Genomic DNA, 27,818 nt, shown 5'->3' with positions numbered 1-27,818 from the left:
ATGCATTTCACAGCATGCCTGTCAAAACAAAAGTTTCTTTCAAACACGAGAGACATTAGGTATTTATTTATTTTTGAACCACTATTTCAGAATCACTCCTCTAAAGGATTGTAAGACATGTATAGCAGTATTTATTACAGTAGGTCCAAATGGGCTTTTTAGAAAAATTCCAATGAAATGCCCAATCTGGGTTTGATATTGATGAAACTCGGTGGGATGATTGCAAAACCATAGGTCAATTATGAACCAAGATATCAGTTTTTAAAAATTTTGCCGATCAGGAAATTTCTTTGATTTTTTATACTGATCCAGAATCAGTGATTCATATTCCTTTCATTTTATGAGGTCTACCTTTGATTAAAATGTTGTCAAACTCCATTAACTTTGACATAATCCTGCCAACAGACAAACAAACAAATAAATAAACTCTGGTGTAAATATTCGATAAACTGGTGAGCCTGCATGAATCAAAGACTTGTTCGGGTCACCCTTGAAATAAAATTTATAAAATGCAGTTTATAGTAAAAGTGCAATGAATGCATTTAAAATCAATTCATAAAACTCTAACATTCCGGTGAAAAAATGCCAAAAACCAACATTCTTCATGTATCGCTATGTTTCTGTGTGGCAGACTGGTCCTTAGTGCAGTGTCGGACTACTTCGCTGCTATGTTCACCAGCGATGTGCGAGAGGCAAAGCAGGAGGAGATCAAGATGGAGGGCATAGATCCGGACGCCCTCAGATCCCTGGTTCATTTTGCTTACACTGGTGAGTGCTTGTAAATACATTCACAGCCTCTTGTAAGCAGTTATGAGACTTCTGAAAACCAGCATGATTAAAATGGATCAATAACACAATTCATCACAGAGCTGACAGGAAAGCACTCGCACAAAAAGCTCCTCTGTAAGTGCCCTGCCATCTGTTTTAAACCACTATTTATTTTAACACCATAAAAATGTGCAATTTATTATGAATACTATATATTTTTTATTACTCAAGAGAAGCTGAGCAAGTTAATATATCAAAAGTAGCGTAGGAGTTATGCCTGCAATTATCTCACCCTCGAAAGCCGTACAGTTCTTCTATATGGCTTAAATCTTCATTATACATGTTGTGAAATATCTCCCCTATTATCGTTCAGCCCTTTTTACTACATCGAGTGATGACATTAGATATGTGTCTCTCTTGTCCTGACATTGCAGGTGTCCTTGAGCTAAAGGAGGAAACCATTGAGAGTTTATTGGCGGCTGCTTGCCTCCTCCAGCTTTCCCAAGTCATCCAGGTTTGCTGTAACTTCCTAATGAAACAGCTCCATCCCTCCAACTGCCTGGGAATACGTTCCTTTGCGGATGCACAGGGCTGCGTGGAACTGCTCAACATGGCTCACAACTACACAATGGTAGGAGGACTCGTGCTTCTTTTCTAATATGATTATTCATCAAATAAACTGTGATTTAAAAAGCAAAAAAAAAAAAAAAATGGTTGTCCCATCAATAATAATAATACATTTTATTTATAAGTGCTTTTCAAAAACTCAAAGACACTTTACATTTGTTAAAACAACTACATAAATGAAAAAAGAAACTACCAACAATTAATGTAAATATAGGAAATACAGGAGTAGGAAGCAGAGGAGGTCTAATCTGTCGCTTTGACATTGCTTCTCCTATCGGTTTTACTAAAGTGCTCAGATATGTGCATCATTCCTGGGTAGAGTCCAAATTCTGCCCGCTGGAGACCCAGGTAGTCTGTGTTTTCCTGCATAAGGGGTCACCTGTGTGGAAGCAAGGGGACTGCCTTGTTTTCATACTGCTGCTGAGCTGCTCCCATCGGTTTTTAAAAGTGCTCAAAAGTGGCTTCAGCGGAAACCCTGGTCACCTCCTCGAGTCTGAATATATGTAATATTAATAACATAAAAACTATTAAAACACTAAAGATCTCTGGAATAAAATTACAATTGCTGTTTGGTTGGAAATATCAACAGAGTGAAGAAGCTTGTTGATGTTTTTATACCTCTCGACCTTCGACCCCCCAGGTCGCACTTGTGTGTGAAAAGGCTTATTACCCCACGGGGAATTTTTTTCTGATTCTGATATACTGTATGGAAACAATTTTAAATGTGTAAAAGATGAATATTCTGGCTAATTATATGTAGCATTTGAAACACATTGATTTAACCCTCCTATTATCCTTGGGGTCAATTTGACCCCATTTAAATGTTTATCATTCAAAAAATAATAGTTGGCTTAATTTTTTTGCTTCATATTTTATGACTTTTCAGTATCAACTCTGCACCTGCAGGTGATGATACAATATTCTCAATTTGGAAAAGCTCTTTCACAGTAAAACTAACGTAGAGGAGCATGTGTTTGAGACATACTGACTTTATAGTCAATAATCCCAAATACGTTAAAAACGGAGATAAAATAAGTAAAGAAATATGTTTATGAGAGGAAAGGTGGGGGTGGGTGGGGGTGGGGGGGGATTGGGGGTCACCAACATCAAGCAATATTGATGCATTCTGTGAAAGTCATGAATGTGCACCCCAATTGTCAAGATACACTAACTCCAAAACTGAAAGTTTGACCTGATGGTGGCGCTGCAGGAAATGTCATATCATCACCACAACCGATAGGGTTCATACTGATGTGATCATTAATGCTGTCCGTAAATTTGAGATAATTTGGATGAAAACTATTCAAGATAAAGTCATTCTAATTTAAAAGTTTTGCCTGATGGTGGCGCTAGAGGACAGATCAAGGTTTCATCATCAAGAGGTTATTAATGTATTCAACAAATAAACAAAGTTTGTGACACAAAAACTTGGTCAACAATTTTCTGAAAATTGTTTTTCTGTAGGGAAATATCCCTGGGGTCAGATCGACCCCAAGGGTAAAATGTGCTAGTAATATTTGAGTATAATAGGAGGATTAAAAAGAAAAAAAAGGATATATGTTAAATATATTTTTAAAAACAAACTGTATCATATGGAAAACCTTTAAATGTGTAAAAGATAGATATTCTGGCTAATTATATGTAGCATTTGAAACACACATTGCATTGATTTAAACGCTCCAACTCCTTAGCAGAGAAATGACAAGATTATTTGATTTATTAGAAATCAAATCAGCATTAGTAATTTCATTCTGTGCTGGCAGTAAAAGATACTAGCGTTGTTGTGCCTGATAGATGGTTTCTTTCTATCTGTTCGTGGCGTACTTGCATTAGATTGGAATTTATCCTTGTGCGTGTCAGATAATTTCTCACCGGTCGTGGAGAAGTGACAGCGTGAGACAGGCGTTATCTACTGAAGGACATCTGCTCACCCTGTTTACATAGTCTCCATCCGAGACCAGGAGGTTAATCTAATCATCAAACTGCACAAGTGGGCCAACTTCCTGTTCAATCGTTTCAGTAATGAGCAGGGAGAACTGTGGCCTTCCTGGAAGATCATCCTTTGTGCTGAGTGAACAGAGTTTTCTTACGATTAGCTTGTTTTTTCAGGCGGTCCTGGCAGCAGCGATCTGTTTCTGACTTCTCCTTCCTTTTTGAGTGAGATGCCAGTTTTTGGCCATGGCTCCTACAAAATAAATGTATAAAATTGAAGCTTTGTAGCATCAAATTGTGGTGGATTTTGTATGAAAACTACATTTACTTGCTGGAACCAAGAAGTCCCATGATGCTCATGATGACTGTGAAAGAAATTGTTTCAACCTCCAAGTGTTGAACCTCCCACAGCAAAACAAGCTTGTTACATCATTGCTCTTTGACAATACTTAAATCACTTCTCCTCCCTCTCCCGCTGATCCAGTTTTCCAGGCCGTTTACTTACCAATGAGATTTCAAGCATCTTACAACAACCCTTTCAAACTCTTTCAAAACAAACTTGGTTTAGCTTTTAATCTTACCGTCTGCCTCTCAGGTCGGGTAATTACAAATAATTGGAGCTAGGGAGTGGGATGGTGTTTCTTCCTCGACTACACCAACACCAATCAATAGCTGTCCCTCATTTAATTAAGACTGTCGGCGTAAAGCTCTGAAAACCCGCGTTCATAATGAATTGGACCAAGGCACTGTAATTTGTCACAAGTTGATGATCAATAGTTTGCCTGTTTTTTGTAATTGTTGAACGTTCATGCAACACTGAGCACACTTAGGAATTAGTGTCGGGGCCTCCTCGTTGGAAGAAAAACTACAGGTCTGACAAAGCTTTTCCAATACTGAACCAGAGTATTTATATATCATCTCTAATGGAACTACCGAGAGACAAAGACCTTGAAGAGGTAACCATGCGGTACTGGTAAACTGTCAAGGCTCATGGACAATATATGGAGGTTTAGTCTTAAGCAAACTGCTTTTATAAAACTTGGATATGGACTCAGAAATGGAGTGCATGAGATGAGGTTTGCTTTTCAATGAAGGTTACAAGAAGACTTCTTCTTGTCACGTTATAATAATATTGATTTTATGGATACTTGTACTAGTATTTTCCTAAATCAGTAATTTTACTGGTACTTCAGTATGCTTTAAAATAAATAAAGTCATTCATTACATTTCTAAACCCAACATTAATGAATAAATTATTATTTTTTTAATTTTAAATGATCAACGGACATTGTGAAACTACAAAAGATGAAATGACTGGACAACAATTACATGCATCACCAAAACAACATTGAATAAAGCCAGCAAATTGTTTTTATTTTGAATTTAACTCATTGTTGTTATTTTATTAAAAAGAAAGAAAAAAAAAGAATTGGACATTTTGACAAACCTTATATTTTATACAGATGCCTTTGTGGAAAAGTAGAAAGTAACTAGTAACTTTTACTTTGAGTGCTATTTAATTGAGCTACTTTTTACTTGTACTTAACTATTTTATGTAGGACTTACTTGCACTTGAGTACAATTTCAATTAAGTAACATTACTTCTACTTGAGTAGGATACATCAGTACTCTTTATACCTCTGGTTATTAGCATAAAAAATGGCCTTTTGGCCTTTCATGGTTTTTCTCTACGAATGAATGGTCTGTGGTTTGATTTGTGGATGGTTTTATTCAAATGAAGGGAAAGACACGTGTTATCCTGCTGTTCTCTTTGATCAGAGGTAAAGACCTTCAAACTGGTAATGTTTCTCCTTTTTCACCTTCAATTCTTAATGGGGTCAAAACCAACTTGTGCACCCTTGTGCACTATATCTCTCCGTCACACACTCACGTACAAACACACACACACACACATGCTCTGGCAAAGTTCCCTGCTAATAACAGATGATTATCTGTGCCCTCCATGTCTCTGCTGTACTGCAGGAACACTTCCTGGAGGTCATTCAGAACCAGGAGTTTTTGCTCTTGCCAACGGCTGAAATTGTCAAATTGCTGTCTCGCGATGACATCAATGTTCCAGATGAAGAGACAATCTTCCAAGCCTTAATGATGTGGGTGAGGTACGACGTCCAGCATCGCCAACTAGACCTCGGGCTGCTCCTCGCTCATATCCGTTTGCCTCTACTTCCTCCTCAGGTAAGATGGGCCCAGGAAGTGCAACAACCCGATTGAGTGTAGTTGACCACTGGAGTCTTGTCACTGTCAACAGGAGTGATGCTTTATCGTCTTTCCTTGTAACGTGCTAGTGCTGTAATCGGTTTTAATGTCAGTGCCTTTTATTGCAAAGCAGGCTACAAACAGCTGACGGACTACAATTACCTTTGATCTCTGCAAGAATAAAGCACCGAGCTCTAGAATGACTGATAGGAAAGAAGAAATCTTTAAGAAGTCAATAGACTTTCATTCAAACCTTACTTTCTGATAGCTCCAATGGAATTATGTGTCATTGTTAGTTTTGTCACAAAAAAGAGGAAATGTAACCCCTCTGAATACTGAATTTATCATGTCAGTTTTTTTTGTCCGAAAAGTAGTTATGGTAAAGTATTCTTATTTTTCTTATTCCTATTATTATTGGTGTTATTATTATTATTGTTTAAAATTGTGCTTTTTGTAAAAAAAAATTATCAACAGAAAGTCATAATTAGAAAAGCAAGCGTATATAAATAATTTATTGAACTTCTGTTATCTTCAAGGTATGATGTCTCTACCAAACAATAATTTGTCTTTAAAAAATTTTCTTTTTTTTTTTTAGTTATGGCAATTTTCACCCTCCAGTTAAACTCATTACAAGTTTACTACAAACCTGTTTACAATTAATTGATATGATTATAATTGAATGAATTGATAATATTTAAATCCATTGCATTGATGATTCAATTGAATTATATTTATTAGATAAATAGTAAATGGTGCAGCTCTGACAGCTGCGTTTAGGAAAGAAAGATTACTAATGAATAAATGCAATCCTTTCATTTACCGATGACATCCTTTAGTAAAGATGTATATTTATATCTGATGGACTGATCTACAGTCAGCTGGTGAAGCCTGTGTGGGACACGCTCCGTATCACAGACGAACAAACTCATTCATTCTTTTGCTCATTCATACTTATGCTATAGTGACACTGACTACATCAGCAGGAAAATACTACAGTGGCGGGTCTGACATGATTTACTCCCTGGGTGGGCAACCTCACTGACACCCCCCAACCCTCGACCAACATACCAGCAGCCGGGCCAGAATGTCATGCAATTATTTATTATGGCGTTCTTTTTTTTTTTTTTAAATAAGTAATGTCAACTGTGTATTGATGAGTACATTTTTACACATATGTTCACTTGAGGTTTGAAATTACACTCCCTGACCAAATTAGGGCCCTATGCAATTTTGGATCCTGGGGCCCCCAACTCACCCTATTTTTAATGTATCATTAATACAAAATGATCATATAACAACATAAATTTAGCTTGACAACCCTTATTGGTATTAAATAATGTACTTTCTGTAAGTATAGATACAGTAATTTGGCTCTATAAAAAAATAATTAACCTTTTAAAAATATTAAATAGCAATAACTTCAGTCTGAAATAACAAATACAACTAAACATGCCAATGTGCTTTTTACAGCAAACTATAGAGCAAATAATGCAGGGGGATCAGAACAAGAGTTTTCACTGGTTGTCAGTTGCTCACTTTCCCCAACTTATCATGATTTTTTGTGTCAGTAACTAGTTAACTAGTGCTTATTTTCCCACCACTACTCAGTTTATGCACACTTTTACATCACTAGTTCATTAATGCTGCTGCAAATGGCTTTACTAGTAGATATATTACTTCTTATAGTTCACTAGTAAACATGTGTTCATCTAGCCCACATTCTGCAGCTTTGCAAGCGCTCCCCTGTGATTGGTCATTGCAGCAATGAACGCACAGTCTTTTACTGTATCTCCTTCCAGTGCCTCTATTGCGCATGTGTGCAAATGCGTCCCTTCGCGCAAAATGTGGCTCCCCATGAAAGATCACCAACTCACAGTGCATGTTCTGCATGTAGGGAGGGGCAAGCCACCGGTGAACTTGCACACCTCTCATCCCATCGATTAATTCTGTATAATCTCACACTTTTACGCATTAAGGGCGACCGTGGCTCAGGTGGTAGTGGGTCGTCTTCTGATCGAGAGGTTGGGGGTTCGATTCCAGTACCTGACTATGTGTCAAAGTGTCCTTGGGCAAGACACTGAACCCTAAGTTGCTCCCAGTGGTTGACTAGCGCCTTGCATGGCAGTCCTGTCCCACTGGTGTGTGAATGTGAGAATGATTGGGTGAATGAGCTGATATGTAAAGCGCTTTGAGACTGCTTCAGTGTGGTGATAAAGCGCTATATAAATCTAGTCCATTTAACATTTACCATTTTAGCAGTGTCGACAGCTTCCTGCCTGTGCTCTTTTCTTTTCTGTTCTTTCTTTTTCTGCAGCAACAGTGTTGTTTTTGGTCTGAATTATGTATTTTAATTCTTCATATTCTTAAAGAATTATTCCTCAATTGTGACATAAATTGCTCTACACCACATGTGTCAAACTCAAGGCCCGGGGGCCACATCCGGCCCTAAGCATCCTATTCGGCCCGCAGGAGGATGTAAAAATGAAATTATTGTGTAAATTACCAAATTATCTTGTTGCAAGTATCTCAAATTCACCAACTTCACAATATTTTTAGGGTCTTGCATTTTTCCTTTGTTTAAATCACATAAATGCTGTCATTTTTAATTGGAAATTGCAGAAGTACTATCAACTTTTCCACAAATTGTGTAATTTCTCACAAACATTCATTCATTCATTTTCAGAACCACTTATTCCTGTTCAGGGTCGCGGGGGTCTGCCGGTGCCAATCTCCGGCTCTCATTGGGCGCTGGGCAGGGGTACACCCTGGACAGGGTACCAGTCCATCGCAGGGCAACACAGACAGACAGACAACCACTCACTCTCATTCACTCCTATGGGCAATTGAGAGACTCCAATCAATCATACAGTCATGTTTTTGGATTGTGGGAGGAAGTCAGAGTACCAGGAAAAAACCCACGCAGCACGGGGAGAACGTGCAAACTCCACACAGAAAGGACCCAGGTCCTAGATATTGAAAACTAGGGTACAATAATGTGAAAGTTGTTTTTTTCCCCCACCTAAACTCTACAGTCCACTTGAGGTCGAACTGGTCCATATTTGGCCCCTGAACTAAAATGAGTTTGACACCTCTGCTCTACACAAATTGTCTGTGTTTGTGATTGGTCTGTTATCTTTGATCAGAGGTAAAGACCTTCAAACTGGTAATGTCTTCTCCTTTGATTTTTAATGGGGTCAAAACCAACTTGTGCACCCTTGTGCACTATAGCTCTCTGTCACACACTCCCACACAAACACACACACACACACACACACACACACACACACACACACACACACACACACACACACACACACACACACACACACACACACACACACACACACACACACACACACGCGCGCTCTGGAAAAGTTCCCTGCTAATAACAGATGATTATCTGTGCCCTCCATGTCTCTGTTGTACAGTAGGAACACTTCCTGGAGGAATAGCAGGATTACTATTGCAACAACACATCATCAGTAGGGCAAAACTATCCAGTCTCACAAAATCTACACAAATCGTCTGTTTGTGATTGGTCTGACTCGCTTAAGTGAACGTGTTCATATCCAGCTTTGTAGGACATGGGCTCTCTGACAGAGAATGTTTGATTAGGTGAAGCCCGCTAACAGAGATAAATCCAGGATATACTTATCCAGCTTTGTAGTTCAGGCCCCACATGTTGGTTGGCCTTTGAGTCACAGATCAGGAACCATCAAACTGCAAGAGAGAGGGACATGGATAAGGTAAAAGTTCACATTATAATGACTGTAGAGATAGATAACGGCTTTGTGCCCCAGAAAAGCTCAAGTTAGTCTTTAGTTTACTCTTAAAAGTAGAGACTTCTATCCTGCTGCACTGAAACCCAGGAGCTTGTTCCTCAGAGAAGATCCTGATAGTTCAAAGTTTTATGTCCTTTTCTACTTTGCTCTACTTTCAAAGTAACAGGTCTTTAAGATATATCAGAGTTTTGTTTTTTTTAAAAAGGTATTTAAAATGTCTTTGGGCCAAACAGAGTAACTGGTTTAGGAGAAAGTTGCAGCTCAAGTTTTATATATCCTTAAGCTATGCTTTGAATTTTACAGCTTGTGTATTATCTGCATGACAGTGAAAGTTTACACAGTGCCTCCTGATAAGGTTACCTTATAAAAGCCTTTATATAGTTAAAGGTCCTATAGGAGAAACTTGTAGAACCCCATGATTACTTTATTATCAAGTCTTGCTCAAATGATGTGGCACATATTCAGTTTCTCAAGAGATAATGTCTCTCTGTAAACAATGACACATGTTAGGTGTTAACACTCACTTCACTTTTTGCTTTCTTTGTTAAAATATAGCTCAACATATTGCTTTCTTTTCTAAACTCTAGCTCCTTGCTGATCTGGAAAATAACAAGATGTTCTCTGATGACCTGGAATGTCAAAAGCTGCTGATGGAGGCCATGAAGTATCATCTCCTCCCTGAGAGACGTCCCATGTTTCAGAGCCCACGAACAAAACCCAGGAAATCCACTGTTGGTGCACTTTATGCTGTAGGAGGAATGGATGCTACTAAAGGTACAGCTGCTCTCAAATGTCCTGAAATCTCAATCTGTAAGTTGGAGGCCCAAAAGCATTTGGATTGTGTTATTTTTTGATAACTTAAAAGGGTATTTTATCTAGTCCCACTTTCCAAATAGATGAAATTTTGTCCCGATCAAATATTGATATAAAATATTAGCCTAAAACAAAACAAACAAAAAGACAAAAGAATAAGCAGTCATACATGATTTTATTTTATTTTTTCCCTTTTTAATAAATTTATTGTGGTTATTTTTCTGGGTCTTTTATTATTATTATTTTTTTAAATCTATTCAATTGCTTTTGTTAACGATAAAAAAATTACAGTAATTTTTGTTTTTATTGGATTTATTGAGGATATGTTTTCTAATTAAATATTGTATTTAATTTTATTCCATATGGATTATTCTTATGGTTAAAGAGTAACTCAGTCCCAAAACCTGTTGAAAACAGATGTATTTGGGTTTTAAGTAGTGTTGTTGATTGATTCTTGTCCAATTCTTGACATTTTAGTCAAATTATTTTAATTTGGTGCATTTTGTTGAGTTGAAACCCAGCTATTACAACTAAATGTTGCTATTGGCTGAGAATGGTGGTTTGTGATGTTTTAGTGGCCTCTCACATAAGAATGATATGTTATTGTTGACGATATATCGCCCAAAAACATTCTCACCGGTCAGAATATGTCATCCCATGATAGAAATGATGAATTCCCATGTTGGAAATTAGCGAGGGCCTCGGGCCATTTATTCCTTAATTTAGCCAAGAATGCCCCAAAAAACCTTGTCCCACTGGCCAAAATTATCAACGTATTATTTTCTGGAGTGGAGCGCTTTTCACGGGATTCCGCTGCAGAGTCGTCATGGCTACCTGAAGCTGCCGTGCTGTGATACAACATGGACCGCTACTTGGTTAAAACCAGACAACCATCCATCAAAGTGAACCAGTCCAAGTTCCTACGTCAGATCCACCCAAAGTTGTAACAAACACGGGGACAGAGATGAACCCGCAGCAACGATTATGAACTGGAAACTCAACTAAAGCTAACTATGCTAAGCTAACCCACCGACACACAGACTCGGCTAAGAGCTAACGCTAACCACTCTATATAAGGAATAGACCAAGTAAAAAGAACACGTCTTACTGTTTATGGTCAGATTTAACACTTGTATGGAAGGACAAAAGCTAAACATGTCACACGTCGTGTGAAATAAATGTTAGCATGAACCTAACGTCACTATTCATCCGTCTCAATGTGTGAAAAGCAATATATTTTAATTATATTTCATGTGTTCACAGACAAAGCTGGTCCCATTAGACTAATGTAACTATTGAGATCATTACACCTAAATATCCTGAAGTATTAAATCATCAGCTTTATCTGGTTTAATTATAGGAAATCAAAGAGTTATTTATTAACCATAACTTTATGTAACTCATTATGAAATATAAAATAAACAATTCAACAGCTGTATAAACACTATTGAAGTTATTTTTTGCTTTTCATGTGCTTTTTTGTTTTAGAAAATGATTTCATTTTAACTGAGGAAATACACTAATTGTATACAGTAACACCAATAGTGATCCACATGCACTAATGTATTCCATAAAATATCAGCTTGTGAACTCTTTGAGTCAGTAGCTATTGTAGCCTTTTTTAATGTGTTTAAGTGTTGATGTATTAAGATTTATTTGTGTTTGCAAGGAACCTGATTATGCTTTAAGTTGGGAATAGTTTTGTTTATTGATTGTTTTCATTTATTGTATATTTTATCGTCGTCGTGATAAATACCAGAAATTATCGGGATAATTTTTCTTTAGTCTATATCGCCCATCCCTACTCTCACGTTGCTGTGAGCCCCGCCCTTCCTATAAAAAACTAGCACCTGTGGACTCTGTGGTGAGTAGGTTGGCTTGAGAGTGAATAAAGTTATAGTGAGCGTTGAGTAGCTGGCTAGCATAGCGTATATATTTCTTTGGAGAATTTATAGTATAGACTGGGCGTGTCTTAACTACTCTAGGAGTAGCACCCATAATAAAGGCGTCTTTTAAATTTCCTCCCGAGTGGCACGTCAACAAATACCTGTTACTCTTTAAGATTAAATGTATGAAACTCATTGGTTAATAATAAATGGGACAGTTGTTCTGTTGCTGACTTTTGTGTTGAGTAAAATAACTTGTTCAAGCCTTTTCTAACTCTACAAAATATGCATTAAAAATTGTGTATGATCGAATCGATATCGGGTATTCCACAAGGCAGCAATATTGGTATCGTATCGGAAGTGAAGAAGTTGTATCAGGGCAGCCCCTATTGCTATTTATACGTACAAAATGTTTTATTAATTAAATTTGCGAAAAATTGCATTTTATGTTTTACATTTTAAGTCTGGATTAATTCCTAAACTGCACCTTTTAGCTTCAATTTAAAATGCAGCTGATTGAGTGTAAAACTTACCCTCCCACCATCTTTTTATGAAGTAAACATTAACTTCTACAACAGATAATGGACCAGCCTACGGGGGCAGATCCAGCTACCGTGACTCTCATGGGTCTAAATGTCGTAAAGAATGAATTAAATCACACATTCTATACCTCTCTGTAATCCTAAGAAACTCAGCTAAAACTGTCGCCAACAAAGAGTCAGAACAAAAGACCACAGCACACACACCAGGCCGTTAAATTCAAAGAGGGAAGTTGGCAAACTCAGGTTTTCTCACTGCTGTGTGTCACAAAACACAGATCTCTATAACAAAAGCCTACGTTAAAATAATAAAATCAGAAAATATACTGCGGCAAAAGTCAGTAATGATGACAAATTGTCTTACATTTGTTGTTTATTTCAAAAGTGGCTCCAATGTGCACAAAAGTCTATATTTTGATCAATCTAAATTATATCATCTGCTATTTGTATTTGTACAAAAACGTGTATATTTATCTTATTTTTTTTTATTATTATCACCAAACTTGCTGCAGTTGATGACCATACATTAGTTGAATTATTTCTGCCTTTGTAGCCTTCCCTGCTGAGAATTGGCTTTATATTTGATGTAAAACTTTAGGGGTTTTCTTTTGGACGAAGTATAGATTTCTCTAATTAAAACATGATTTATTGTCACTCAGTATCATATATTTCCTAAATTTCACATCATCTGTAACCACTAAGGGTCCTACTCCAATCTAAAAAAATAAATTATTCATGTAGGTCATCGAGAGGCTTTGAGAAATGTTTTTATGGGTATGTGCTTTTCGGAGAAAAGAGGCTGAGGTACAAGAGGTTAAAATATGACAATTTTTCCTTTTTATTTCCTTTTTCAGGATCTACCACCATTGAGAAGTACGACCTGCGAACAAACACTTGGATTCAGGTTGGAGTCATGAATGGTCGTCGCCTGCAGTTTGGTGTGGCAGTGATTGATAACAAACTGTATGTGGTTGGAGGAAGGGATGGACTTAAGACCTCCAACATGGTGGAGTGCTATAATCCTTTCAGCAAAGTGTGGTCCACTATGCCACCAATGTCTACTCACAGGCATGGACTTGGTGAGAAATACTACTATTGCTACTAATAATAATAACTGATGATAATAATTCATTTTTTTTATTGACTTCCAGAAATGAGCATGTATATTTCAGAGTACAGAAATAACAGCGTACGATCAGCCTGCACAGTGTCAGTCTGTCAGCCTCATGGCTATGAAATGCCAAACACTGCTGGTTCTATGAGTTTGTGACAACCACATTTATGTATTTATTTATCTGAATAATATTCCCTGTTGTCCAGGAAGTGATGAAATTCACAGAAACTCGCTAAAAATTGCAAATTACAGTGGCCACAAGCAGACAGAAAAAGTGGTCAAAAGGGTTCAAAATGTCAATATTGGAACAATTAGTTTGAACTGGCAAATAATGGCCATGACAAATCGTGAATGTGGTTAAATTGACAAAAAATAAGCATGAAAGTTAAAAGTGATAATAATGGGTAAACATATGTGACATTAGGAGGGAAAAGCAGTGGAAAGGGTTTATAAGTGCCGTAAATGTTTTGAAAGTGGAAAAAATATACAAAAAATGCATTGAAATTCAGCAAAGTGTGGTCCATAATGGCACCAATGTCCACTCAGAGGCATGGACTTGGAATTTATTTATGAGTTGAACGTGTATATTTCAGAGTGCAGAAATAAGCTAGTATCACAGTGAACGATCAGTCAGTCAGTCTCTTAGCTATGAAATGCCAAAAAAGTGAAGGTTTCTCACTCAGGGGAGAGACAACTGCTACGCTTCATAGGAAGAAAAAAATAAATCACACATTTCTTTGACATGCACCTTTGATATTTTCCAATTCCCACCATCAAACGTGGCAAGCTGTGCCAGTCCTGCTCTTCCGGCCCAATAAATCTCATATCAGAAGCGTTTTGATTCACAGTTGAAGCAGGTCTGGGTAACAGAACAGGGAGACGTCAAAGCGTTTCTGCTCCCTCACCCGTTGTGGTCCAAGGTATCAGTGCACCCAGGAGATCACAGCCTACAGATTACCTGTGTTTACTTTGATCGCTGCCATAAAACGCGTCTCTTGCTGCCCTGCTTATCGTGCGCATGTTTTCAATCCGAATATATTTCATCTCAGTGTCGACTGAGCATGAACGTTTGCTGCTGCTGTGAACTAAAAATCACCAAAAACGGTTTTTATTTTCCTGTTGGTAAGAAAATCGCAGCTTACTACGTCATTGTGAATACAGTCATGTCCTCACGTTGCCTTCAAAATAACTGAACTGTTACCAAAGAAAATAATGGCCATCATATGGAAATCCATTGTGTTCAAACATCCTTTCCATTGTTGCCGTAAAACCACTTTCCACTGAGGCTTGGACTAAGAAAAAAGAAAAAAACAATGGAATTTTACTGCCTTCCTGTTTTCTGGTCTGGCTCATCTCGAGTTACGTTTAACCCAGTTCACTCCAGGAACTGTTGATAAGAAATGAAACATGAGCGTCCTCTAACAGGCTGTGTTTTAGTCAACATGCTCCCTCTGATCATTGTTGTAACACTATGGAAATACATTGATTTTGTTATCTGTGGTTAAATGAAATATAAGATTTTCTTGAACCTCATACATATTAGCTTTACTTTTTATATGCTACGCTAGAGCAGTGATTCTCAACCTTTTCAGCCCACGATCCCCAAAATAAAGGTTCCAGAGACCGAGGACCCCCACTGTAGCTGAAGGTGGTTGAACACAGACATGAATATTGAAGAAAAGTCATGTGGAGACAGGGCCATCTATAAGGGGGAATAAAGGGGAGAGCTTTTTGGGGTCCATCCATGTAGTCAGCAAAATGATAACCACATTTATTTATTAATCTGAATAATATCCACTGTCATCCAGGATGTTTATTATTATTTGTGCCATAGTATATAGTCATCTTAAATATGTAAATAATTGTTTTAATCAGAAATAATGGGTTAAAAGTGACCAAAAATGGTGGAAAAGGTAGTGAAATGAGATTTGAAAAAGCACAGAAACTGGTTAAAAGTTGCGCATTAGAGTGGTCAGAAATGGACAGAAAAAGTGGTAAAAAGGGTTTACAGAATAGTGAATATGGTTAAATTAAAAAAAAGCATGAAATATGGTAAAAGAGGTAAAAAGTGAAATTAATGGGTCAACATATGGGGCATTAATTAAGAAAAGTGGTGGAAATGGTTTATAAGTGCTGAAAATGTCTTGAAAGTGGAAAAAATGTGCAGAAAAAGCATTGAAATTTGATGGAGAAGTGGCGGAAATGGGAGTAATGTAGCAAAAATGCATTAAAAGGAGCAAAAACAAGGCTCAAATAATAAAGAAAATATTTTTAGTTTCTTGAAGGCATCGAGCGACCACCTTGCAGTGTCTTGTGATCACAAATGGGGCCCTGACCCCAAGGTTGAGAACCCCTGCCCTAGAGGAGTGACACAATTTACGTTCAGCTGAGTGTGAGAAAAAGGCAGTTGACTGGACAAAATCTCAGTGTAAGTATCAGTGACGAATAGACATAATAATTCCAAAGACCTAGCCTCACTTATGCCAGATAAAATGACAATAAAAACACAATTTAAATCCAATAAAAGCTGGTTAATTTTTATTTCCTATTAAATTACATCCTCTACTCTGCAGTTCCCATGAATATCTGTTTGCTATGTGTGCAGGTATTGCAGTGCTGGAGGGCCCCATGTACGCTGTAGGGGGTCACGATGGCTGGAGTTATCTCAACACAGTGGAGCGCTGGGACCCCCAGGCCAGACAGTGGAACTACGTGGCCAGCATGTCGACACCAAGGAGCACCATGGGAGTCACAGCACTCAATGGAAAGTAAGTATGTGTCCACTGGACACGGCTGAAGGACAGTAAATGTAATAAATATTTATACGTGCATAACATGTAAACAGATGAAACAAAACAATTTAAAGTAAAAGGGGATGCAAAATTACAAACAATCTTCCCATCCACTATATATATATATATATATATATATATATATATATATATATATATATATATATATATATATATATATATATAAAAGCAAACACTAAAAACACTACTGAAGGAGTCTAATCGTTACTGTATAAATTCATTAATATAAACAGTCGACATCATGTCACTATGGTAATGGCAAAGCAATTTTCATTTTGAAAATGATCACATAACTGCAATTGCAAAGTTAATAATAAAAAAAGCACATTATTATTAATTGATCTTATCTTTATTTATCTCAAGCTCTAAAATAAAGTAAAATTCATAAACAACAAAAATAGAACCAGAAACAGTTCATATACATATACTAATAAATATATATATCAAATTGATAGTTCAATAATAATCAACTGAATTGCACATACGCACACACACACACACGCACGCACGCACGCACCCACCCACACACACACACCTACATTTGACAATATGGAGAAGGGGCAAGCTTTGCTTCATTCTGCATTTTCTCAACTTAGATAGAATTTGTGGCAACAATACAGCAAAAAATATGAGTATTATTATTGTTATTATTACTAGTGCAGTGCCCATAGTAAGTATGTATATATTTAGCACTGTAATATAGGCTAGCATACATCTGCAGCTGAGTGAGAGAGTTAGAACTACAAATGAACTTTCTTCTGTTGATTCTTGTTTTTTTATTTATTTTTTCTTCACTAATCAATCAATCTTTATTTGTATAGCGTTAATTCATAACACATGTTATTGCACTTCACAGAAAGTCAACTTTGAGCTGTTCTAACTTGTTCTGAGTTATCATGACTACCCGTCAACATTGAGCTGTTTTAACTTATCCTGAGTTACCATGACTGCCTGTCAACATTGAGCTGTTCTAACTTATCCTGAGTTGCCATGACTACCTGTCAACATCAGTTCTTAAAATTGTCCGCTCCCGTGGGGCGTCGGGTCGTTCAAACAAGTCCGACGTTGCACACCAGTGAATCAAGCAGCAGCCATGTTGAAAATCTCAGCTCTGTCTGTCCCTGAACCGCAGAGATATTTTAGCCACAGACACACAGACACACAGACACACAGACAGACAGACAGACAGACAGACAGACAGATTCCTTGCTTCATAGATAGAAGATAGATAGATAGATAGATTAACAATAATATTAATAATCATAATAATATAATAATTTAATCTTTTCCCATATAAAGAATCTCATCATCTACTTCTTAGAATAAAACTCATTTGTTTTGTCAGAATTTGGGGGGTAATATATATATACGTAAATCTATATCATACATATAACATAATGAGGAACGTAAACGTATACGCTGCCTAATTCCCTATTGCTCAATCAATGCTTCTTTGTAATCCTGCAACTTTCACTACAGTATCATCTGTCATGAGCTTAATACATAATTGAGGAGAAAATGTACATTTTGATTAAAACCTCTTTGACCTTCATCGTTTGTATATCAAACCTGTAACAGGCATCTCCAGTTCTTAATGTAATGTGAATATACAGTATGTGCATGGAAATGATAAAGATCCTGCTCCCTGGCTCATTCACTATTCAGTGTCAAAGTCGATGCAGAGTTCTTTACGCAGCTAGGTCAAAAATAGATGACAGGAGAAGAGTTTTCACATCCTCTGCTTTGTTGGGTTTGTGAGCTGCATGACCTAAAATCACAGGGAAAATCTCTTTTTTAGACGATCATACGCAGTAAAGGGTCTTTGAAGTTTCTGATCTCCTGCTCACTGCGTCAGTTTTATATATTGCACTAGGGGTGGAACGATTCATTTTAGTCACGAATCGCTGTTGCCGATTCAATTCATGGATGATATTGGTTCATTTAGAACGATTTGATCTGGAACGATTCAGTGACTTGAAATCGATGAAGTACCTTTTTAGCCAAAAATAATAATTCAACTAGTGTGAGTGAAATAACTACATGGGTACTGTACAGTGCAGGTGAGCTTTCATAGATTCGTGATTTTTCTTGTAAGGGAATGTAGTATGGAGAAAAACAAACATGTAAACAACATTTAATGACAAAGGTATTCACATTATTTTCAATACTCAATACATTTTCAATAAAAATACATATTAAGTTTACCTAACTCCTATGCTTGTTTTTTTTTTAAAAGAATACAATATTAACCTAAAAAATTAAGTGCATCCAAGATCTGTTGAGGTTCAATGATCAGTGGTTGAATGTTTTAACATGATGGCTATCCTAAGGCTTCTGCAGAGCTAACGAGCTAACGCTACATGTGCTGACACTGCTGCAGTGAATGCTGCCAGAATGTCCTGGAGGTCGACTCAGTGAGCGACTCCTTTAGAATATGTCCATCTGTGTTAAAGCCAAAGTGTTTCCACACACTGGACCCCAAAGGTGGTACGATCAATTCCTCGCTCGCTGGTTTTTCCGTTTTGTTTGTTTTTTGCTGGTGCGCACCGTGTGACATCACAAATAGCCATAACGTATTTAATATTAAAAGCACTTTTAAAGCACATCTGGAGTTTAGAATGGAAAAGTAATGAATCAACATGTACAGTAGGTGGCAATATTCAAGTTGGTTGCAACACACCAATAACCAAGAAAGAAGAAGGAGAAAATAGGGTTGAACGATTTTGGAAAATGATCTAATTGCGATTTTTTTTTCCCACAATATTGCGATTGCGATTAAATATGCAATTATTTTTTCAAGGGCCTCTTGTCATGTATTTTTCAATGAACACAAGCAATAAATCAATCTGTTTCATAATAAACAATTTCAGATTTTTTTAAACTTTAAATAAATATGAAATATAAATTTTAAAGCACAGATTACAACAATAAAGCAAACAGATATGTTGAAGTGGTAAAGCCACAGATTTAACTAACTTCATGTTGCACTTCTTAAACAGTCTGAACTTAACACGACAGTCTATAAATAAATAAAATAAACAGATTTTATTTAAAAAACCCTCCCTATCATAAAGTTATTCTTACCCTTCCTTAGGGAGGGCTGATGATGGTCACCATTATGCAATAAAATAAATGAATTTATTTAATTGCAATAACAAAACATGCATTGCTGTCTTAGAAAGATTTAACTTATTGTAGTGTTGACCTTGGCAGTATGTGCAGACAAAAAATAAATAAATAAATAAATACTCGCAACCTTTGCGATTAGAAAATCACATTTTATGATATTGCAGTAATATCGCAAATGCAATTAATTGTTCAGCCTTAGAAGAAAGAAAAGGGGAATTTAATTTAAAAGGAAAACTACATTTCAAGGTACAACATGCTAGAACAACACAGAAAAGGATGAGTATAACAATAGCAGGGGGTTCATTTATGGAACTGCCTAAAGGATGAAATAAAACAGCACCAACATAAACCAGTTTAAAAAGCTTTTTTAAATCATATATCATTAGTAAATATAAGAAAGAAGAACAATAACATTACCTGGGGCAGCAATAATATATAATATGTATATGATGGTATACAATATATTAATATTTATTAAACATAATACAATGGATGTATTGTGATAAAGAATATTATTAATTTAAATATTGCCACAATTTTGTATTTACAAATTAATTGATGGAATTTGTGTGTTCGACATTAAACAGTGTATTATTATGTAACTGTTAATAAACTTCTTTCACAAATTGAAACTAGAACAAAATGTCCTCCTCCTCCTCCTCCTCTTCTTTTCTTTCTCCTGCTTTAGGTTCTGGTAGGCTAGATGTAGCAAAGGCGCATTACTGCCCCCACAGGTCACAAATAGAAGTTTGGATAGCTCACAAAAAATAAAATAAAATAAAATAAAATAAATAAATAAACAAATACAAATAAATAAATCGTGTGAGACAGATTTTTTACGCGACAAGAAATCTTGTTGAGTTTAATCTGGCTCTCGTCACACCCCTAGTCCGTATACATGATATGCATGTATAAACTGTATATTTAAAACTTTGCGTAGAATATACATTGAATGTGTATTTTATTTTTTATGTTATCTAGAGAGCCTTGTTTTGTTTTTTATTTGTGATGGGGTAGGTGTGTATAAGCTTTTGCTTCAACCTACACTCATTCAGCTGATTAGTTAGACAATTGAGTGTTTGTTGCGTTTTAGTTTTTTTCTGAAAACTGACTAAATAAATTCAAAAACTCAAATTCAATTGATCATATGTCTGAGCAACTGTTATGTAAACAAGGGCGACGAAGACAGCGCGACTGGGGTTTATAGGTATTAGCAACTATCATATCAATATTTCAGTCGACATCCCCCTTCAACATATAAGTCTCCTGATCTATATGAGCAGGCTTTGTTAGCACTTAGCAGCATTAAAAGCTGTTATCTTAATAGCCTTGAGTTTTTTTTTTTTTTTGATTTTTAGCTATCTAGCTAATGAAACAGTTTCTTTTATTAAGATCCCCATTAGCTGTGGTAACGCTCTTATAGCCTAGAAAGGATACGAACATATAATATAAGAAAACTTGACTGGTCCGGTATGTTTTCGCTTCGATAGTTGTAATGTCCCCTTGTTGTTTATTTAATATGTTATTGTAACCCCTTTTTCCTAAATCTGGAGGATATCGCGCAGGTATTGATCCAAAAAGAGTCACTAACACGCACGGGAAGATCATTACAGAAGAGACCAGCTCAGGAACATGACGGACATAGCAAAAGTAAATAAATAAGGGCTTTTGCAAAAGGTCAATTCAATTTGAATTATTACGTTATAGAATTATTTTTGATCGAGTAATGTAATCCGGACACCAACTTGCCGAGCATAGATCAGTATAGTTAGATCGTAGGAATAGAAATTGATTCATCAATCGTTACACCCTTATATATACAGGTTCTTGTCCTCCCACACTTCCCAGTAAGAGCATCTTGTGTGTTGTGTCTCAGACTGTTTGCAGTGGGAGGCCGTGATGGCAGCTCATGTCTCAGGTCCATGGAGTGCTTTGATCCACACACCAACAAATGGAGCATGTGTGCACCAATGGCCAAGAGGCGAGGAGGAGTGGGCGTGGCCACGTACAATAACTTCCTGTATGCTGTGGGTGGACATGATGCTCCAGCCTCCAACCACTGCTCCAGACTGTCTGACTGTGTGGAGAGGTCAGTACACACCCACACACACACACACACACACACACACACACACACACGCACACACACACACACACACACACGCACACACACGCACACACACACACACCCACACACACACACACACACACACACACACACACACACACAGGAACAATGTAGTGTTTGTGAGGCTGTTGATGGTTACAGGAGGAGGAGGAGGAGTGTCTCCTACAACAATAACATGTTGAACCGCACCCTGTTCCTGCTCTTTTGTCAACATATTATCAGTGAAGTGCATGGAGGAAATCATAGGCATTTCTCATAGTGTTATATAGTGATGGATGGCGCCCCCTGCTGGACACATGATCTACCTGGAGATAAACAGCAGAAACAAGGAAGAATTCATTCCAAAGTTTGTAGAGTATAAATACATTTTTTGGTTATTTTTTTCCAATAATGACACATAATTTAAATATTTGCATGTTCTTACAAACAATTTGAATTCCTAATATTAAATATGTTAATGATTTGTATCCCATCAAACCTGCAAAGAATCATAGTAATGAACCTTTTAAAACTGATTGATTCGATCTCCAAAAAACCATTTAAAACAAGTTTAATCAGTCTTTAGGAATATGATGAAATAAACTATGTATCTCACAACCCTGAAAAGGAGCAGGCTGGTCAGATGATAGATGGATGTTCCTATATGTCACTTATTCTATTTGAATATCATGGAGTCCAGTGTTTTACAAACATAGCCTTTATTTCTCATTGCAAGTACCGCTTAACTCATGTTATACATTATTTATTTGTATTTACAGGCTTGTCTCAATTCTTGCCTGTGTCTCGTCCAACATTAACCTTGAATTTAGGCCTTTTAGAATTTCACATTTTGGAGTATTTTAAAAAGTTGTGTCATATGATTATTGATGGATGAGAAAAAAAGTCTGTGTGCATGTAAAAAATAACTAGAATGTTAAAAAATAAACTCACAAATGTTTCTGTGTGCCCTCTGAGAGTTGTACAAGTACCCCAGTTTGGGAACCACTGCTGTAGTCCATGGGTTCTTAAACTGTTTGTATTCAAGGACACAAAACACAAGTTTCTTCCATTTGAGATTTTTTTTTTTTTTTTTTTTTTTTACAAACGAGACAATAAAAGAAAATTAAAAAAAAAAACAAAAAAAAAAAAACATGTTTGAGTAAATAAATGGTATTGTATTCAGGGGCTACTGTCCCATTAGCAGGTTGATGTCAACATCAGTAATAAAACACACAAAGGACAATACAAAGACAGGTAACATACAATCTACATGACATATAGTGCAGAGTTAAAAGATAGACTTAGAAATTTGGGGACCATGACAATTATACTTTTTTGATTGTAAAGTGCTAGAGTGCTAATTAAAGTGCCATAATGCTAAAGTACATGATGCTAGCTGCCTAGAGGCTCAGCTCTTCATTATGTTGCACATTGACAGATTATTTTACAGGAATAGAGTATATATTACATTGCACACGACCCTACTTTGCTAATTATTATGTGCTATGTTGGCTATAGAATATTGCACGATTCCCATAACACAGAGATGCACATGCAAAAGTGTGCGTACATTTTGCACTAGAAAGCATTGATGGATGTTTTATGTAAGCAATGAATAACAAAAAATAGCAGACATATACTGCATGTGTCAATGTACGCAGTAGTGTACAAATGTATATGGTACCCCAAAAAACAAAGTCCATTATAAAAACTAACGTTAGATGCAATTCTGTCCACAAATTTGGTTTTCCAACAACTATTCCCTAAGGAATGTGTCACTAAATACCACAGAATATTACAACTTAAATATTAAGATCTTTGTAGTAGAAATGAACTTAAAGAGTACCTGTACTACTCTTTTATAACATGAAATGTGTTTAATTTATTACTAAAAAAGCCAAAGCTACGGCTGTAATCGGCCGACATGCATTATCAGAACACTTCTAAAGGCACAGTCTATCTTGAAATAAGGCAATTTGTCACTAAAATATACAAGATGTCTACCATGTTTTTCATTTAAACATGGAGCTGAGTCAGCAGTCACCTGACCTGACATCAGCCCTTTGAAAAGACTGGGTGGAACAAACTGTGAGCATCTTACGTTCTATGAACCTCATGCATAAAATGCTTACAATATTGCTTGTGGACAAATGTTGCTATTACACAATGTTACGACACGACCCGACCCCGATAGAATACGACCCAAATCCGAATCAGGGTGATTTTCATCAACCGTGAACCTGTTAAAACCCATCATTTATTTATTTTCCAGACGCCTGCCTTTGATTTATCTACACAGCGACATTTTTTCATCTTTCTCACGCTAATTAAAACGCATCACCTGACTGTTCATTCATCGCACATACCTGAGCCCGTGTAAAACATAGACATTAAGACTGAACCAGACCTGGATGGTTGGGTCCTTTCGGTTCAGCCAAAGATCTTTATTTCTACCACAGCGTTCCTCAGATCCCAGTTTGAGAACCACGGTTTTTATTCTCCTGTGTAACAGCTCTATTGGCTACTCCATAAGACTCTGTTGCTGCAGTTGAAATGACAAAGAATGCCTTTAATTATCTGACTTTCACAAAGTTATGGCGACACTGGATTTCATTGTCACTACTCATCGTCCTCTGAGTGACTTTGTTAGCTTGTTATTGTGCAAATGAAAGCACAAACTGTCTTTTCTTGACACTTACTGTATTACAGTCAGTTTGATAAAAATGGAAACTTTAGAGGCATCAATAAGTCCATTTCCTATTGCCTACAGCAACTATATCTCTACTATTTCACTTTCTTTTATTAGCAGTGAGTGACAATGCAGACGGGCACAGAAATAGTTAAAGGAGCAAACATGAGGGCTTTCCAATTAGAGCGGATGGGCTACAGTTTTCTTCTCTAAACATGAAAAGTTTTCAACAAAAAAAATGTCATTTTCAGGTATGATCCAAAGACGGACACGTGGACCACCGTGTCGTCCCTGAGTGTTCCTCGGGACGCGGTGGGCATCTGTTTGCTGGGGGACAGACTTTACGCTGTGGGTGGATACGATGGCCAGACGTACCTGAAAACTGTTGAGTCGTACGACACGCAGAACAACGAGTGGACTGAGGTAACACATCCACAAGAGCACTGCAATACAAACGGTTCAAAGCTGGATATCACAAGTACATTTTGCAATTGGCTGAAACTGATTCTTTGGATTGCCCTGCATCATCAACTTTCAGTGTTGGCCCCGCCCCTCATATAAAAGCTGAGAGGAGGGAGGAGGGTTTCCTCCAATCACAGCCCTCAGTGAGCATTGATTGACAGCTTCAATGAGGAAGTCCACTGTGTTACATGTGTAACAGCTCGTGTTTGACTCTGTGCTTCTATTAGGAGCAGATTCTGCTCTAATCAGAGGGTTCATCAAGCTATGTGTGTTGTTACAGACACATCTATGCTATGTGTGTATTCCTGTCTGTCTCTGCGTGTGCACGGACATGTTTGTACGTCTTATAGTTATGTGCGCGAGGTGGTGGGAGAGCAGTGCTGTAGGGCTGTGTGAGTGACAATGCAGACAAGTGGGCAGCCTGAGTGGGCGTGTCTTAATTGCTCCAGGAACCCCACCCATAACCAAGGCATCTTTTGAATTTCCCTCCTAGCAGCAGCTCAGCAGAAAGCAAAGGTTCAGTTACTCTTTAACAAGGTCTTAGCACAATTAAATATATATATATATATATATATATATATATATTTTTTTTTTTTTTGTGTTAAAAAACATGATAAAAAAATCAATTTGGACAGTGAAATATTGCGATATATCACCGAATTGATTTCTTATCTAACTCATCATCAGTGTGAGCTATCAGATGCAAAATTTATTGTTAAGATGAACATAATGTGAAATGTTTCATAGACTGACTAATTTTTTTTTTGCTTTTAACATGTAAACAATGTAAAATGGCACTTTATTATGTTCTCTGGCCACCATGTGGTTATGGCTGTGAATCGCAATCCATCAAATGACAGATAACCTTTAGATTTTTCAGCAATGTTCAAACATGTTCAGCAATGGAAAATATTCCGTTATCGCGACCCGTGGTGAAGAAACTTCTTCGTCCTGCCATCATGTCTGTCTTATCTTCATGAAGATATTTGTGGGTTTAGCCGCTGCATGCTAACCTCCCTCTCTCCCTACAGGAGGTCCCTCTCAACATTGGCAGGGCCGGGGCCTGTGTGGTGGTGGTCAAATTGCCTTGAGTGTTGTGTCTCACTACAGTAAACAGGAAACAAACGGGAGAGCAACACAGAAAAGTGGACAAACAAAACAACAGATTGAGGATGCATCCTTTGAGAATCATCTTTACAGTTTTTACCCTTCAGCTTGCCAGATTTCTGAGCGGGGGAAGCAGACGCAGCCTAAAAAAGCATTGTTCCTATCATTAGCGGACATATCTTCCCACTGGGCTGGCCTTTTTTTTTTCATTTTCTCAGAAACTGGAAAACACTGCACATTCTTCACATTCTCAACCGATCAAGAATTTAGACAGACTTGGCTGAGCAGTGCCAAGCCTTTGTTTGCCTGAGAATGTTTTTCAGCAACAAATGTAGAAGTTACAGCTAACTTGTTGTTAGTTTCTAACTGGTGCCATGTCATATATCACATTTTCTACAGTATATTTCGCCTCCAAGTGTGTGTGTTTTTTTATAGCTACTGATGTAAACATTGTAAAAAAACAAAAAAAAAACAAAAAAAAAAAGAGAGAGAGAGAAGAAAGAAATACATATCAGTTTGTTTTATTTTGATTTATTCTAATGCTAATGCTAAAGACCAGCGTGAACACAGGAGCCAATGAGCTATGTTTAAAGTGAAGAACCTAACCTGTAGCTGCCAAACACCAAAGTCATTTGCTTGTCTTCGATGTCTTGTTAAAGAATTAAAAAGAGTTTACAAATCTGTGAATTACAATTAAAATATATCATATTGATATTTCACACTGCTGTACAGATTTTTTGTGACCTTCCTAAACTGCATTGTTGTGTTTGTATGGACAGAGTCATGCTTTGGGCATGCTGGCAGGCTGAATGAATGTGTTTTAGTTACACCACAGATACAATATCAAGCTCCCTCTATCATTTTTCAGCTCAAACTTTGGATTCCCACTGAATGAAGGAGATCTTTAGTGATAATATATATATTTCTTCAGGAAATTTAGTTTGAAATTTACTTTAATCTCCTGACATTTTTTGACTGCCAACTGTCAGCCTTCCTCAGAGGTATCTACTGATCGCTTTAATGTGTCCTTACAACTCAATGCAGTGACCAGCATTTTTTTCCTATTACAATTAAAATTAAATTTATATTTTCCCTTGAAAGTTAATGACAATTATATTCCCAATTACTGAAATCAAATTACAATTAATCATAATTACTGAGCCTTTGATAAATAACCCTTATTAAACGTGGCCTTCCTCTTGTGTTAGCTTTCTGTTAGCATCTCTTATGATAACGGTTAAGTTTGACTCATGTCATAAATCAGTTGGAAAATACACTAAAACATATTTTTTATCATCCAATTTCTTTCTCATCTTGTTGTTACCTTGTTAGGATTCCTAATCAATGGAAATATTGGTAATAATGGTTTTTTTATGTATAGGCTTCTGAGCCTTTTTTTTGTCAATATACCGCTAGATTTACATTTTTTTTTCTTTAAATATTAAAATGGTCTCAACAGAAAGAATAATCCAAAATGTTTTCCATTTTTATGCCTTACTGCATTTCCACCCCAGTTTAAGTGTGTTCATCATATTTGCACTAGTTTTTAGCATCTTATGATAGCCTTATCTCCAGAAAAAAAAAGGAAAAAAAATCCATTTTTTTTCAATCATTTTAATGCCTTGGTACTGACAGTTTTTATAGAATATTGATGCCTGTATTTTCTAGCATTAGCATTAGCCTAGCATTAATATTAGCATTAGCTAAGTATTAGCATTGGTCTAGCATTAGCAATAGCCTAATTTTAGCATTAGCCTAGATTTGGTTTTAGCCTAGCATTAACATTAACTGAGCACTAATAATAACCTAGCATTAATAATAGCCTAGCATTGA

General features: G+C 36.8%; 1 protein-coding gene across 3 annotated transcripts in view; it reads left to right on the top strand.

Annotated features, from left to right (window-relative positions):
- Positions 1-27,493, top strand: part of klhl4 (kelch-like family member 4) — a 52,668-nt gene extending 25,175 nt beyond the window's left edge. For all 3 annotated transcript variants that reach the window (XM_028458983.1, XM_028458982.1, XM_028458981.1), the window contains 9 exons: positions 632-768; positions 1,203-1,399; positions 5,311-5,523; positions 9,914-10,100; positions 13,419-13,643; positions 16,284-16,446; positions 21,497-21,709; positions 24,668-24,839; positions 25,910-27,493. In XM_028458983.1, coding sequence (XP_028314784.1) covers positions 632-768; positions 1,203-1,399; positions 5,311-5,523; positions 9,914-10,100; positions 13,419-13,643; positions 16,284-16,446; positions 21,497-21,709; positions 24,668-24,839; positions 25,910-25,969 — 1,567 coding nt within the window. In that variant the 3' untranslated portion in view covers positions 25,970-27,493. The remainder of the gene's footprint in view (positions 1-631; positions 769-1,202; positions 1,400-5,310; positions 5,524-9,913; positions 10,101-13,418; positions 13,644-16,283; positions 16,447-21,496; positions 21,710-24,667; positions 24,840-25,909) is intronic.
- Positions 27,494-27,818: the final 325 nt, after the last annotated feature.

The sequence above is a fragment of the Gouania willdenowi genome, chromosome 10, assembly GCF_900634775.1.
Source record: "Gouania willdenowi chromosome 10, fGouWil2.1, whole genome shotgun sequence".
NCBI classification, from domain to species: domain Eukaryota; kingdom Metazoa; phylum Chordata; class Actinopteri; order Blenniiformes; family Gobiesocidae; genus Gouania; species Gouania willdenowi.
Note: the sequence above shows the minus strand (reverse complement) of the source record. Positions and strands in the feature narration are given on the sequence as shown.